Source organism: Balaenoptera physalus (assembly GCF_965194825.1).
Source record: "Balaenoptera physalus genome assembly, chromosome: 10".
Lineage (NCBI taxonomy): Eukaryota > Metazoa > Chordata > Mammalia > Artiodactyla > Balaenopteridae > Balaenoptera > Balaenoptera physalus.
In genome coordinates this window covers 33,343,927-33,359,640 of record NC_138889.1, presented here as the reverse complement: position 1 = coordinate 33,359,640, position 15,714 = coordinate 33,343,927, and the positions used below count along the sequence as shown (strand labels likewise).

The 15,714-nt window shown below is 39.0% G+C and overlaps 1 protein-coding gene across 1 annotated transcript; it reads right to left on the bottom strand.

Annotated features, from left to right (window-relative positions):
* Positions 1–811: 811 nt before the first annotated feature.
* Positions 812–14,114, bottom strand: MMP27 (matrix metallopeptidase 27; the record flags this gene model as incomplete). The annotated part of the gene is given in 10 exon segments (XM_082410096.1): positions 812–2,862; positions 3,800–3,903; positions 4,465–4,624; positions 5,451–5,581; positions 6,842–6,962; positions 7,138–7,299; positions 11,446–11,813; positions 12,916–13,139; positions 13,143–13,154; positions 13,977–14,114. Coding segments are annotated over 10 exon segments (1,662 nt in total). The 3' UTR covers positions 812–2,620.
* Positions 14,115–15,714: the final 1,600 nt, after the last annotated feature.

Below are 15,714 nucleotides of genomic sequence, written 5' to 3'. Positions count from 1 at the left end.
TATACTAAAACAAACGAGTAAACAAACAAAAACAACAACAATAACAAAAACCAATACAAAACAAAAAAACGGACAGACAGAACCCTAGGACAAATGGTAAAAGTTAAGCTATACAGACAAAATCACACACAGGAGCATACACATACACACTCAGTGATAGAGAAAAAGGAAAACATATATATATATCGTTGCTCCCAAAGTCCACTGCCTCAATTTGGGATGATTCATTGTCTATTCAGGTATTCCACAGATGCAGGTACATCAAGTTGTTTGTGGAGATTTAATCCACTGCTCCTGAGGCTACTGGGAGAAATTTCCCTTTCCCTTCTTTGTTCGCACAGCTCCTGGTGTTCAGCTTTGGATTTGGCCTCGCCTCTGCATGTAGGTCGCCTGAGGGCATCTGTTCCTGCTCAGACCGGATGGGGTTAAAGGAGCAGCTGATTCGGGGGCTCTGGCTCACTCAGGCTCAGGGGGAAGGAGGGGTACAGAATGCGGGGTGAGCCTGTGGCAGCAGAGGCGGGTGTGAAGTTGCAACAGCCTGAGGTGTGCTGTGTGTTCTTCCGGGGAAGTTGTACCTGGATTATGGGACCCTGGCCATGGTGGGCAGCCTAGGCTCCCAGGAGGGGACGTGTGGATAGTGACCTGTACTTGCACACATGCTTCTTGGTGGTGCAGCAGCAGCCTTAGCGTCTCATGCCCATCTCTGGGGTCTGCGCTGATAGCCGCGGCTCGCGCCCGTCTCTGGAGCTCGTTTAGGCAGCACTCTTAATCCCCTCTCCTCAAGCACCATGAAACAAAGAGGCAAGAAAAAGTCTCTTGCCTCTCAGGCAGTTCCAGACTTTTTCCCGGACTCCCTCCTGGCTAGCTGTGGCGCACTAGCCCCTTTCAAGCTGTGTTTACGCAGCCAACCCCAGTCCTCTCCCTGGGATCTGACCTCCAAAGCTGGAGCCTCAGCTTCCAGCCCCCACCTGCCATGGCGGGTGAGCAGAGAAGCCTCTCGGGCTGGTGAGTGCCGGTCGGCACCGATCCTCTGTGTGGGAATCTCTCTGCTTTGCCCTCCACACCCCTGTTGCTGTGCTCTCCTCTGTGGCTCTGAAGCTTCCCCACCACCACCCCCGCCTCCACCCGCGAAAGGGCTTCCTAGTGTGTGGAAACCTTTCCTCCTTCACAGCTCCCTCCTACTGGTGCCGGTCCCATCCCTATTCTTTTGTCCCTGTTTTTCCTTTTTTCTTTTGCCCTACCCAGGTACGTGGGAAGTTTCTTGCCTTTTAGGAGGTCTGAGTTCTTCTGCCAGCATTCAGTAGGTGTTCTGTAGGAGTTGTTCCACATGTAGATGTATTTCTGATGTATTTGTGGGGAGGAAGGTGATGTCCACTTCTTACTCTTCCTCCATCTTGAAGCTCCTCCTATATCCCTTTCTTTTAGGAATCTGGTAATACTTAACCCAAGGAAAAAAATGTGTGATTTGGAGGACTAGCTATAGGAATTCCTGAGATATTCTGTGCTTATTTTCTATCAGTTGACACCTACTCAATCCATCACCTAATCAGAATCAAGTTCAACTGACAACCTCCCATCTTTTGGGTCAGAAAATTTATGTAGAGCTTTGCTAAGCATTTAGCTTTGAGGGTGTAAAGGTAAAACTTAACCAACAGATACATATTTGGGTTTCTAAACATACAACAGATACATATAAAGAGGACAGGAAATTTCTACCAATAGGTTTAAGCCCAGGTGACCCATATACACAGGAAACACAGAAATCTCTACATTTCTTGTATATGAGATCAGTGTGCACACAACTTGCTTTTAAACTTTCTAAGGAATGGTTCAATGTATTGGTCTATGCTTGGGGTGGGGTTGGGAGGGTTGGAAGGAACACTACTTTCCTACTCCTGCTAGTTTCTTAATTGTTGGGGGATCATCTTTAGTATAACACTTCCTGCATCTCTCTAGGCTCTTACTCCTCTCTTTGGGAGGTATAATAACTTATTTGAATGCTGAATTAGGGAGCAGAAACTAGGTACATGTAGCTCCATCTTTGTTTCTTTCTCTTTGGGCTCCACGTAGTCTGTAGGCAGCTCACTTTTTCTTGGGGAGGCATAGTGCTTTCCAGTTCTTCCCATGACTTGTAAGTATGGCTCACTCTAGAATTTGATATTAGGAAGCTTGCTTGTCCACAGATACATTCTCCAATATAAACTTTTCAGTAATAAAGGTGGTATTTTACTCTCCCAACTGTATGTTATTTCTCAGTGGGTTCAGAACATGGGTAGGGATGAGGGATGCAGTTTATCAAGCTTCTCCAACTCCGAAGGTCCAGACAAAATAGAATGCTAAAGATTGGTTTAATAAATGTCTTCAGTATTTTGTTATTATACGACACGGCTTACTTCTTCAAGTCTACAAAGCATAAAATATGTTTAAAGTCCAGTGAGAGTTTTGTTTATACATAACTTCCTGTAAAAAGAATCAGGAAGCTCAATAAGCTGTTTGACTCTTAACTAGATAGATATTTAGAACTAGGACTGGCAACTTGACGTTAAAGAATAGTTCTATTCTCCTTTGAAGCAGAGTTCAGATTAAAAGACCCCTTGAGGTTTATTTTAGGTCTATGAATTTATTGATAACTGTAGTTTTTCAGCACATGAACAATACTGAAAATAAGCAAGTTTAAATTTTTATGATAAAACATCTCCACTCCCTCTGAATGTACTTCTTCCTCGCTGATAGTAAAATCAGATGATGAATTTAATGGTTCTCTACATTGAAACCAAGTATTGGTTTTCATTATTCGGGTAACGTTCTTTGCCTTAGGGTCATATTCAAATTGCTTTGATGTTTGGAAGAAATAGAAGAATCCTAGAGAGAGAGAATCATGATTAGTTATCTTGCACCACTATACAATGATTCCACACTTTTTAATTTTATGAATATAGAATAAAATAACTGAACATTATATGGAAAGAAAAGAAATGTGTAACTATATAGATATTTTACTCTGCTCAGTCACATGAGAAATATTATTTTTATTTCCCTGACAAAAAAGCCAAGGCATGAAACATGAGTTTCAAGGGCTTACTACCTTTCTAGTCAGACTGTGGTTTATGCCAGAGGTTCTCAAACTAGGTTTCAAAAAAATGTCTCAGCGAGGGGGAGAAAGAGGCACCTGTGAGTATGGCCTTGGTCCCTACATCTTCATTTTCTGGTTAATCTGTTTTAGTTTTTGAGGTTCCGTGTTAGATTTCACTAGAATAACAGATGGTGTTACTCAAAAACATGTTTAGACTCCTGCTTACTGCATGGTCTAGTTTGTTGTCTTTGAAGATATAGTAGCTGAACTGATGCATTAAATTGCTTGAGGTTCTTTTAAAACTATAGATTCCTGGATCTTACCACAATCCTACTGCCTCAGAAACTCTAAGGAACTTGTAGTTTCATAACCCTAAGCTGTGTATATTAAACTATGTACATTAAGATTGAGAATCACTGTTCACTTCACGTGCTTAGTCATTTTTCACACTTAAATCTCTTCGGGGGTATCTTTATCAGGTATCTTGGATCAGTGATAGTTAATTTTGGTACTTTTTGCAGTTTTGAAATAGTATGACAGAGAATATAATTCAGAACTTACTATTCAGTATTTGATAAGGCTCTCAGATTAAAGTTTATTATTATTTACATGTACTCTAGAGTAATAAAATGACGTTAAAATTGAAACATTTAAGTTTTCATGCTGTCTTATTTCACAGTCAGCAAAGTTTTCCAAGTATCCTTATAGTCAGGCACTGATGCTTACCTTTATGTTGGAAAGCAGCATCCACTTGGAGACCAATTCCTGGAAAGTATTTTACCACCCTGTGTGGATACCCTTTGTCCATGGTTTGGGTAACTTCGTCATACCTGGAGACATGGATTTGAAAGGTTTTCAGGGGATCTTTGTTTTGGAGGGGGAGGGCTTAATTTTTTACTGCCTCCTTGGAGTCAAGCAAGGATGTAGAAATAAAAAGTAGTCCTACTGGAAGAAAACAAGTTGGATCAATAATACAATAAAAATGGCAAAGATTATGTTTGGTTAAATCACTTATAATGTCTTGAAAGCAAGGAATTATGAGGGGGAAAAGCCACATAATTTGCCAGATTGATGCTATTCTGTGGAACTGTTAAATCAAAATAAGAGATCATCCTGGAGTTTCAAAGATTCTGACTGGATATGTGTGTCATTGGCGGTTTGGTTGGCATCACCAGCTTTATGATTTTATCTTTATTTTTTTAACTTGGAGAAAGATCTTTGAACTGATTGAAACATTCTTTTGTTTGGCGAATGCCATCCATCTGAGATTGCCTTCAAGATAACACTTTAGGAAGACTGTAGGTTAGTTTTATTTTTTCCCATGTTAAAGTGAAGTTATCTGGATATTTTTCTCCAGAGTAAAACAAAGGGTCAATTGTCTGTAGACTTGTCTCCAGCACCAAATACCCACAAAGAAGTAGGTTTTTCTTGTGTTTCGATCACAGACAGCTGCATCAATTTTCTTCACATGTCTTGGAAAGCCAAGTATATGGATGGATTTGGGATAATCTGGCAAGACAGCATATCCTCTGATCATCCAGAAGTTTTCATCTAGGAAGAGAGAAAGTGATTATCTTCTGATTTATTTCCTAAAGGGAGAAATAGCTGTCTTAAGAAGTTTGAAAATAATTAGATGCTTAGTTCCTTTCAGGTTCAATGCTTAGAGATTTAGTAATCTTATGTCTCCATTTATTCTTACCGGTTTCTTTAGCTGCTTATATCATTAACATTACACAAATAATATATACCTATAGTTAGTAGTGTGCATACCCATGTCAATTGAATTCATTGTATTAATTCTTTCCAACTCTGATAAAATAGTCAAGTATATTTGGACATGTTCTCCTAAATTTCAGCACCCTAGTGTTCTCAAAGGCAAGTAATCTGGTGAAACCCATATAAAAAGTAGTGTTGCTAATTCGAATATTAGATACCAATTGAATCTGAATTTCAAATAAACAATGACTAACTTTTGGTATAAGTATATCCAAAATATTGCAAAGGACATACTTATACTAAAAAATTATTTTGTTGTTTGTCCGAAATTCAAAGCATCTTGTATTTTTATTTGCCATATCTAGCAACCCTAGTAAAAAGGGAACATAGAAAAGAGATGGGTTACCTTTATTTGGCAGAAAAAAAGACTTTTTAGTTTTTGTTATACAGTTTTCTTTTCTCCTGTGCTGTTGGGATGGTGTTTATCTTCACAACCACCGAGAATCCTTGGATAGTTATTCTTTATGATAGGAACCTAAGGTCAGGGCAGAAGCCCTGTCTATTTGGCTCATGCATGAAGATTATATTCCTTGCACTAAAATACCCACTGAGCAGTTCAGGCATCCAGAGGGAGAAGAGGAATAATGATGGGCAAAATTACCTTTAAAAACCAGAATCTTGTCTTTGGGGTTCTCATATGCAGCTTGAATATCAGCTGGCAGAGATGGCCAGAATGAAGAGATTAATTCAAATTCAACATCAGTGATATCATAGTACATCCTCCATAGATGCCTGTGTTAGACAGAAAACCATACGTTATACACAGTGTATATATATCTATTTCAATGAAAACGCTGCAAACTGACACTTGTCCCTTATCTAATTGGTTGATATTTTCCTCAAACAATTTATAGCATTAATACAAATTTCCTCAGCAAATTTAGGTGGTTATGAGTTCAGTTCTACCTTTTGGACTACCAAGGTCAGGACATGACTTTGTGCCCACTCTTTTGGGAACTTAGAGTAGCAAAATACCCATGGAAATCTCATAAATAGTTCTCAGTGTGCTCAATCACCTCATTTTTGCCAAAGCAGCAATTCCCAGCATTCTAAGCCAATACCAAGCAATCTAAGAAGAATTTTTTGGTGCTGATATTTGCTAGAATAAAGAAATGTTATTATTGGCATGGCTAAATATTTCCTCAGATTTCCCGTCTGGCTGTAAAGTTCTGAGCCTATAAGGAGGGCTTGAAAAGTCCTTATAGTCCATTTTCCTTTCCATGCTGGCTACCCATCCGTGACAAGTGGTCTCTCAGCCTTGGCTATTAAGAGCATGGTAGTGACAGCATGTCATTACAGTGCTACATAGTTGGGGGTGGCAGGAGTCTGATTTCAGATATTCTTTCCTTTTGCCCCTATATCCTTGTCAGATGGTGTATGTCTTGATACTTTGTTCTGAAAATATGGTCATGGTATACATAACTGACACACCATGTTGCAAGTTAAGTGCAGTAAATTATACATAGTGAGAGAAGAGATTTCCTACCACAGCTAACACTTTGTTGATTCAGCTTCAAGGAATGGTCTGTCGATGTGTATTTAACAATTGGCTCTCCAGGTAGGAAAAAAACCTAATTTTTATCATTTGATGATTTCCAGTGTGTAAATACTCCAACCATGGCCAGTTTCAAGCTACCAAAGTGATATGAACTAGTTTACAAAATTCTTGAAAATTTAACAATTGGATCCTCAAATGGTATAAGCCACCTGCAACACACCATCAGGAGTGGTGTATTATTTTAGCTAAGAAGTCACTGAAAGTAGACTCTGTTTCAATGGCAATTTAAAAATTTGCTTAAAAACATTTAAAAATTAATTTATCAAACAAGTAAGAGATATGTGCACAGAATAAAACAATCAAAAAGTATGGGCAATTATAAAACGAAAAGTAAAGGCACACATTCTCACTACCCTCACAGCTCTCTTATCCCCAAATCTCTTAAAAAGAAAAATCTTCATAGGAAGTTGAGGTGTTTAAGGGAATGGTTTTACCTGCCTTTAAAGAACATTACTTCTCTGCGGAAAGTGGTGATAGCATCAAAAGTCAAATCGGGGTCACAGGCATGGGGTACAGTGGGTCTCTTTGGCTTAGCAGGTGTCTTAGGTGGACTTCCTTTGATGAGAAAAGAAATACCTTAGTGAATTAAGAAGGCATGTGGAAATACCTACAGAAGGATCTTACCCAAGAGAATATTTTCTTCATGATAATATTTCAAGAAGTGATTTTCTCAACTTCCTTCCTGGAAGTCTTTCAATTCAGTTCACATATATTCAGATTTGTTGCTCACCATAGATAGATTGTATTCCATTGATATCGTCCTGAGAAAGTGGGTATTTGCTAGGATCCAGGGAGACATAATTTGGGAACATCAAAGCTGTTTGATCATTGGTGTGAGAGAGCCCCAGTGAATGACCAAATTCATGAGCAGCCACGAGAAATAAGTTGAATCCTTAACAAAAACAGGGAAAACATGAGTACATTAGTCATTCAGAAGGAGAATGATTGCATCTGAGATTAGGAAGTAACTGAGGGGAATGAAGAAAAAGCTTGCCAAACAGCAGATAATTCTTATAACATATTCACCATCATTTATCTGGGAAATATTTCAAGACTGATAATTGGTATTAGTCACATCATGGAGAAATATAACCCAGAGTTAACAGATGGCAGGAAACAGGTGTCTCAGAAATGGATAGTATTAAAAAAAAAAAAAAAAAAAGAGAGAGAGAGAGAGAGAAGCCGCCAGTCTTTGGTTGTTTTTAAGCTGCTGAATGTGATCATGTTTCTCCTACCTATATTATTCAGAGGTTCTCCATTGGCTGTAGGATCAAGTCCAAATACCTAAACATGACCTTCCATGAACTAGTCCCTGCTTTTTTTCCCAGCCTCATATTTTATTTTCACATTCCGTGAGCTAGCCATATTGAATCATTTGCATTTCTCATCTATGCCATGTTCTTTCTAATCTCTTTGTCTCCATATCTCCATCCATTCTGCCCAGCGTATTACTTTCTCACCCCCCTTTCTCCCCGCTATCCTATGTATTCCTCAGGAATCCCCCTAGAGCCATCTCCCCCATGAGGCTTCTCTTATCCCCCAGCTCCTATCCAGGCTGACTTAATTGCACCTCTCTCGGCTTCTGTAGCCTCAGTGCTTAGTTCTGTCTTTGCAGATAAGTACTGCATTGTCTATTTCTTTCACCAAGCTGTGTACCCTTTCAGTACAGGGAACATGTCTTAATCATCTTTTATTCCTGGTGACTGAGAAACTGCTTAGTGATGGTTGCTGGATATCCAGGCTTTTATGTGGATGATAGAATGGTTAGCTGTGCCTCCTATACAAGACCATAGTACTCTGTACTTTACCACACCAGAAGTCGTACCATGTATGGTTGGAGTTGTCTTTTTATTTCTCTGTCTCTCCCACAGTCTGTAAGTTTCTAAGTATATAAAAGACTGTCTTTGGACTTGCAACTAAGCCTATGGACACTAAGGAAAAGGCTGAGCCTTTTGTGATGGAGCTTTGTCCAGTGATGTTTGCACAAAACAAACATGTAATGGCAAAAAATTATTTCATGGACTTTCATGCTTTTCTGCTCTGGCTTTTGCTGCTGCCCCTTGTCTGGCTGGCAATATCATTGCATATGATGTTGGACAGGGATGGGACAAGTGACTCTTTAAAAAAATAATTCAAACTCAGATCATCTAAATGAAGTCCAAACATTTATCGTGGCTTTCAAGACCTTCTATATAGGATTCTAATCTGAATCGTATTCACCATTTTAGCCTTCTGTTCCACCACAATTCTAATACTTGGGTTGATTGGGTTATTCTGTCTAGAGCTGTTTACTCCACTTTGCCTTCAGAGTTCCTGCAGAGCCTTCAGGTCTCAGATTTGGCATCACTTCCTCCCTGACCTCTGTATATGGGCTGGAGTTTATCTTATGTGCTCCTATTACATTTCCATAATTACCTTTATCCCACTGTTGATCATACTAATTTTAATTGCCATTTGATAAGAGTGTGTCCTCTAGACTGTAAACCCCTGGAGGGCAGGGTCTGTGTCTTGTACACTATTGTATATTCCATTTCTATCACAGAGCATGGGTCAGAGTAGATGTTGAGTAAAGGATTGTTGCGTGACTTCATTTATCAAATATTTGTAGAGTATCTCTCATGTGCTGACAATATTATAGGCTGTATGATACTGTAGAAAAAAAAGACAACATTGCTGCCTTCTTGGAGATGTGACTAAATAGATAAATTGGTACATAATACATCAGTACCTTTGTGAATATTTTTTCCTTCTCCTAGAAATCACTCTATCTAATCATCATCATTATCATTAATACTAATAATCACCAACATAATCAGCAGTGTCAAACACTTTCCGAATGTTTGCTAAAGGCAGGTGCTTTGCAAGGTGTTTTCACCTTTATTACAGATAACATGTGTCATCTTCCTGCAAGTAAGGTCTGCCAAGCCACAGACCACTGCTCTTCTCCATCCCAACACTGCATCTGTAGCGGGCTCTGAGGTCTGTTTCAGTTGTTTAGTGCACATGTGTGCGTAGAACATTTACATTCACATACAGGCTTGACACTGACCTCACTTTGGGAGATTCTCAGGAAAGCCCCTCTATGTGCTCAAATTCCTCTGACATCACCACGCAGTGACTGTCCTCCCCTCAGGAAACAGTGGGATTAGCAGATGATGGTTGTCTATTGCTTTTAAGGAAGTTATACTAAGACTTTTGTGCCCTTTCCATAGAGACAGCTTACATATACGTAAAGAAGGTAATCATATATTATATATTATTGTCAAATTTTCTATTTAAAAAATCTGATTGGAGGTCACGTATGCTTGAGATTTTACGTTTTTATTAGAGAACAGGAAGGCATTTTCCCTTCTACGTCAGTGAGGTAAGAGTTATATGATTGGGCATCCCCCAGGGCCAAAAATTTCACAGCTGAGGGAATGTAGTAAAGTAGTTAGAAGATAACCCATTTTAGTATTGTTGCCTGGCTATCCACCCAGAACTTGGTGGAGGGCTATATTTATCCTCTGCTTTGCTCAAGCAAGTTTTGCCAACTTGGGGCCCAGATCACTTTGGACTTTTTCATAATCGACCCCACACATCCCCTTTGGCAAGGGGCCTGTTGCAGTATGCTTAATAGTAATTTTACTACTAAGTATTGGAATTAATAGGGATGAAATGACAGTGAAACTTTCATATCTGCCTCTAGATATGAAAGTAAAGCCTGGCTGACAAAGTGGAGTCATTCTGACTTTGGTGAGCACTAACATATTTCCTATAACTGCCTGATTGGACATATCCACACTGCCTTTAGGCCAAATCCAGCGAAATATTGGGACATGTCTCAGCAGGAGATACAGACGTGGTCCATTCAACTACTCTGTTGTTTGGGTCATGGTGTCACCCTACCTCTTTCATTTTCTTGTCTTTGATGTAACTCACGTGGCAGTGGCAGCAACCAATCCCAGACTTCCTCTGGTGCCTGAAGTTCAGCCAGCACTGAGTTCTTTACCCTCTTTGTTTCCTAGCTCTTGGAAGAACAATTACATCACATGATCAGACTTAGCAAGGAGTGGCCACGCATCATTTTGAGTCACTGGCTTTCAGTTTTGCAGAAACTGTAAAACTGACCCACAGACTGTCTGGAGTTACGTGGTCAGGACTGAATTGTGGCCTTGCGTACCATCTACCAGAGACACACAGCCTCCACTTTCCTGGGACCTGGGAAACCAGATGCCAGACCCAAGATGACTATAGTCAATGATAGAAAAAAAAGAGTGGGAGAACCCTAGAGTCTACTCAACCTGCTCCTTCATTTGAGGCACATATTTTTACTGTAGTAAATTTTGTTTTTTGTTTGAAAAGTAATAAAATATCTCTTATTTTAGTGCCAGGGAGGCCCATTAGGAGAAATAAAATCAACGCACTTAGTCTGAAGAAATAAGTCAAATATAAAGACCAGGGTCTAATACCTTGGCAGACAGGCAAGAGTTAGAAGAGGTTCATGCATATAAACAGACTTCCTATGGGTCATGAACCCACACAGCATCCTTCAATCACCAACTCAGAATCACCACCTCCCCAGGGTCTTCTTTCAATCCTCAAGCCAGAGATGACTTCTGCCATGGGTATAACAGGCAGCACAGGCTGCCTTGTATGGTGGTGAGTGGGTCTAGGCCTTATACATCACACAAGATCATGAACCTCTGAAGAGCTGGAACTTTTCTAGTACAACTTTGCGGTCTGTACAACACCTTGCACAGTTCCAGGCACATAGTGGCCCTTCAGGCATTGTGGGTATATGAATGAACATCTGAGTAAGGGAAGAATGTTCTGATCATAACAGGATTAACAACTTTATGAAGATGTTGTGTGGATAAAGCTCTAAACTGGACAAGCACAATTGTTTGAATAGACATTGGACACTTTCATCAATGTCATCTGGAATACGAAAAATCATAGGGAAATTGGGAAGTAAAAAGCAACTAGTTGCAAAGCTATTCCTTTAAGGAATTTGTATGAATAACAAAATTTTGTTCATAAAGAAAATCGGGCTCACCTGCTCCATCCTTGGTCCAGTTTTCATCCTCATCAAAGTGAGTGTCTCCACCCAAACCCAGACCAGGAGGAAAGGCATGGCCAAGGACTCCCAAGGGGCCATCAAAATAACGAGGACACCAACCATGGACTGAGATACAATTCATGGGGGGAAAAAAGATCAGCCTCTTCAAAGCTCCTGGGATGAAAATAGCCGTATTGTTTTCTCTGCTGAAAACCTTACCTCGGGTCCTAAAGGCAATCATGATGTCTGCAATCCCTTTGGAAATCTTGGTGAATATTAGTGGAGTAACTTTGCTCCACACTTCTAAACCTTGGATAGCCTCATCCACATCAGCTCGTGCCATATCTGGAGTGTAGTTTACGATTCTTAGAAATTAACAAAAATATATCAATCGGTGGTTATACATTCATGTAAACTCATACTATGGAAAGAAAATAATTTCTGTGTCATCAATTATATGCGGCAGTAACTTTTGGTATGGTGCTATTGCTACATTTGTACACTACTTTATTATTTAAATAAGGTACTTTTATGTACGCTATATAATTCAGTCTTTCATTTGTCCTATTCATCAGGTAATATTATCACACTTTAACAAATGAGGCTCAAAGAGGTTAAATGAATTCCCTAAGATCACACCTTAAGTGGGAGATCATTAATCTCATGTATGTGTTTGCTATGTATATGACTGTATTATAAATATCTTCTAAAAAGAACTGAGATTTATTTTTTCAAACGGCTTGTAGAAATCAGTCTTATGCATGTGTCATATATTAAGAGTCTCACTTGAGAGCCACAAAGAGTTTGTTACTCAGGAAAAGATCTTCCTTTTGTATATATTCCCTATCTTGATGAACCTATTTTTATCTCAATCCCTAAGGCTCAGCAAGATGAAGGAAGAACTATCAGAAAGACTCTTTAGGGGCCAGCCAGGAAGGATCTAGAGCAGTGGTCAAAGTCACTGACTCTATCTCAGGTCACAAGTGCACTTCATCTTCTTTCTGCCAATAAGCCAGCTCCCTTTCCTTGAGATGTCTGGGGTCGACCTTAGATTTGACAATCTGACTCACACACATCTCTGACATGAACTGGCTGTGCTCCAGGGTCTTCCCATTTTCCCTTGAGCACACTTCATTTGTACCTTTAAGCATCTGCAATCAGAAGGCAGTGATCCTGGTCCTGAGCTTTTATAGAGGTGGCAGAGGCTAGAGATTAGAGCATATCTGCCAGAGCCAGTCTGCTGAGAAGAGCTGTGTAAAACGGCCTATGGTAAATAAGCTTTTGTTTCTCTGTGTTTAAGGTGGTAATAGCAGTGATGCCTATGTCACAAATTTCTTGGGAGGACAGAATAAATAAAATCTATCAAGTGCCGTGCACACAGGAAGTGCTCGGTAAAATAAACTATTATTATTTTTGTTCCTTGGAGATTATTTTCATGTTCCTTTAGATTAGGGGCAGAAGCATTACCTGTATGTGAGATTGTATTTCTTCCACCCAGGGAGAGTGTAGCCATACTGACCCACATCAGGCACCCCACACCTGGGTGTCTTCATGATCTCAAGAGTGTTTGAGTCCAGTTTTCCAGTCACTGTCAATCCGAAAAATGCTTGCATTTCACGAATTTTGCTGTCTATGAGACTTCTGTTCTTGCTTTGAACAAGATGACTCCCTTCTATTTCAAGAGAGTAGAACTAGTTGAGATATGCCTGACCAAAAAGACAAAAAAAGGCACAGACTACAGGAGAGCAGATCTCCATCTCAGGAGGAAACAAAAGTTTCTGAAATCCTTTTTGGCAGTAGGAGGCGAAAAAGGAAATAAGTAACAAGGGAAAGGAAGGAGTGAGAGAAGAAAGAAGAGAGGAAGAAAACAAAGAGGAAAGCAAAAAGTCACCCTGTGTTTTCAGTTTTCAAGAACTCATTGAGCTATGTGTGACCAGAACTGGCTAAACCCATACAGGCCATGAGACTCCAAACTTCCACAGAAGAGAAGCAAGCTTCTTCTGTGTGTTAAATTATCTTGTGTCTTACATATTTTTGCTGTTACTTTCATTCTGGTGTTTCCTTGAAACGAATTCTAGAGGAGATGTGATTATCCATTTTGCAAATGTAAATAATTTCACCAAATATGGCAAACTGGACTGATTTTTAGAGGGAATCTCCAAAACAATGTGTTTTTCATACATATAGGGATAAGTGACTCCAAAATGTAGTTGGGTTCTCCTGGTTGGTCTTCAAATGCTTTTATGGAGACCTCCATTCTTGCAGGGCTGACCCTTTCTACTCTCACTATCTCTTCACTTGTAACTATTGCTTAAAGTTGTAGCAAATCCTGCCTGTCCTCCACCCCACCCCCACTCTCCACCCCTCAAATTTCCTTGATGTCCTTAGAGCCAAGGAAAGGAAAAGCAGCTCCTCACAAGAAAGTTCAGGACTCTTTGGTAGGAACTAGCTGTCTTTTTAAGTCCCAATACAATCAAGAAAGTAAAATTTTTATTGATAGTCATTAATAACATTTATTGAGACAGTACCTGAGTCAGTTGCATATTTTCTTCATTTTCCATCTTTCGGTCTGTGGGAAACGCAGAAGAAAATGTTACAAAGACCAAAAATAGAAGAAGGCTCTTCATTCCTCTCTCTCTGCAGTTGAAGCCTCGTCCTGTTTGCATAGAATTTAGAAAATAATAGTGAGACGTGGCATGAATTGGCTTGTATCATCCTTTGATTAAAAACAGAAAAGAACATTTGCCATGGGGTGTGTCATGATATGCTTTTTTTTTTTCTTAGGTTGACTTGATTTTGCAATCATGATCTACAATTGTTTGGTAAACACAGTTATTGTTCATTATTGAATTCAAAATAATATAAAAGCCTCCAAGTTACTTTTGTCCTTGCAAAGTTGAAGATTTTCCTATCCATAAATTCTTGAGAGTTTATGAAATAATTTTCCTTTGAATGAAAGCCCAAAATATTTGTATAAAAAGATAATATTCTTAGTAAAAAATTTTTATCTTTTTTGAAATCACCTGTTATGTTTGCAAAATTGTAATTTTTTGCTTCTTCTGAGGAATACAATTTCACCTGTTGTCTTGCTCTTGATACAGATCCTTTCTGCCTTCTAATAAACAAGCCATGTCTGTTTCTCAAAAAAAAAAAAAAAAAGTATGGTGTCATGAAAAGACAATTGATTCAGGAATCAGATTATCCTAATTAACTGGGTAAACATCAGATGTTTACCAAGCACTTTCTATTTGCCTGTCACACTAAGATACTGTTCCAATCTTGTTGGTGAATTCAGACATATACAGAGACTAATGCCAGATAAAATGAGAAAAGTAGCAAAATGCATATGAAAATTCTTGAGACTGAGAAGGGTGAAAAGATAGAGAGATCACTGCAGATGTGTGTGGCCTAAAGGCTTCAAGGAAGTGGAGCTTGCACTGGCTCTTGAAGAACGTGTAGGAGATTTGGTTTTCACAGCAGAAAGGAGAAGGCATATGAGTGGAGGGAGGCCACAGGAGACAGGTACCATGGCGGAAATGAGCTGTAGGAAATCTGTCCTGACTGGAGCAAATATATGTGTCGACAGCCATGGGAAATGGGGATGGAGGGTCTAAGAAAGTGTGCAAGGAAAATGCATGTTTCTAATCTTTTCGTATCTAGAATGCCGTTTATTCCATCCTCACACTTGACTGAGAGTGTTTCTGGTTATGGAATATCAGGCTGAAATAAATCTCCCTTAGAATTTTGAAGTTACTGTTCCATTGTTTTCTAGAATCTAGTATTGTTGTTGAAAAGACTTTTATTCTGATTCCTGATATTTTTCTTTTCTCTTCTGAAAAATTTTGAAAATCTCTTTAACAAGATATTCTGAAGTTTTATAATGATGTCTCTTAATGTGAGTCTTTTTGCATTAACATTGCTTGGCAGTAAGAGAGCTCTTTCATTATGAAAACTTCAATTCAAGGAAGCTTTCCTCTATTATTTCTTTGATAATTTCTTTCCACCCAGTTTCCTCTTTCTCTTTCTGGAATACATATCTACTGGAACTCTTGGATTAAATCTCTGTGTTTTCAATATATCCTTTACTATTTTCCATCAACTTTATTTCCAGCTCACCTACTGAATTTCTTATTTCAGTTATATTTTTAATTTCCAAGAGCTCTTTCTAGTTATCTGAGTATCCTTTTATTTTTTACTTTTTTGTATTTCTTTAATGTTTTTTGGATGTAAAATATGTCTTATTTTTAAAGAATGTTAAGTATTTTT